General features: G+C 28.9%; 1 protein-coding gene across 1 annotated transcript in view; it reads left to right on the top strand.

Moving 5' to 3' along the window:
• Positions 1-978, top strand: part of CCDC175 (coiled-coil domain containing 175) — an 83,058-nt gene that overhangs the window by 4,922 nt on the left and 77,158 nt on the right. The window contains exon 4 of the mRNA XM_012560030.1: positions 690-801. Within this exon, the coding sequence (XP_012415484.1) occupies positions 690-801 (112 nt within the window). The remainder of the gene's footprint in view (positions 1-689; positions 802-978) is intronic.

The following is a 978-nucleotide window of genomic DNA, read 5'->3' as shown; positions in this document are numbered from 1 at the left end:
AATCACAATTAACTCTTTGAAGGATATCCTTTCCATTTTAGGTAATGTACACACTGAATTTTGTTTTTACAGAAAAGTGATCATGCTATATATATGAATGTTCCGGTCATAAAATAGCTGTAGCCATTATAACTATTTATTTAAAAGATGATTTATCTATTTTTTCCTCTTACTGATTATTGAATATTTTCTTCTTTTGTAAAGTAACCCTACTTATTTAAAAAAAAAAAAAAAAAAAAGCCCCATCGTACTATTTCGTTTGGATTTGTAGGTATAGATAAGGTGTATGTAAGAGAACCACTGTCCTTTTTACACTTGGGCATATTTTTGTAGGCAGTTTCCATTTTTTAATTAAGTAGATTTCCTTCTCAATGTTATCCTTTTTATTGGAGTCTTTCCTTTTAAATTGATTGAAAGTGCATATAAGAAACATATCCACATAGGAAAAAGATTAATTTCTGAGTAGAAGAAAATCAGTAGACATGGAAAGATAAATTAGCAATAATACCTTAAACTCTGCCTATGGAGTAGATACTTTCCCCATTTTCTGCTTCAAATAGAAATAATGGCTGAAGATGTTTTACAAAAATCAAACTTTGACCTCTGAAAACATTTACAGGGCATTGTTTAGGAAATAAATCTTATTATTTTAGTGTCTTAATTTTAAAAAATGCGATTTAAATTTTTAGGAAGAAATGAGAAAGGCTACAATTGATCTTCTAGAAATTGAAACCATGGAACTCAGCAGACTGTATTTTCTGTTGGAAACTCTTCCCAATTGCTTTAACACAGAACTGGAAGGTACTTTCGAGGTTATCGACTGTAAAAATTTAGTTTATTTTATACAAAAATAGAACCAAGTACTTGAAACAAGATAAGTTTAATAGATTTTGCATGGTCTAAATATAGCAAGAAAGAGTGCACAACAGAAACACAGTGAGATCTATAATAATTTTCTCTTGGAAGTGAAAATAATAT

Source organism: Trichechus manatus, unplaced genomic scaffold, assembly GCF_000243295.1.
Source record: "Trichechus manatus latirostris isolate Lorelei unplaced genomic scaffold, TriManLat1.0 scaffold00010, whole genome shotgun sequence".
Lineage (NCBI taxonomy): Eukaryota > Metazoa > Chordata > Mammalia > Sirenia > Trichechidae > Trichechus > Trichechus manatus.
Note: the sequence above shows the minus strand (reverse complement) of the source record. Positions and strands in the feature narration are given on the sequence as shown.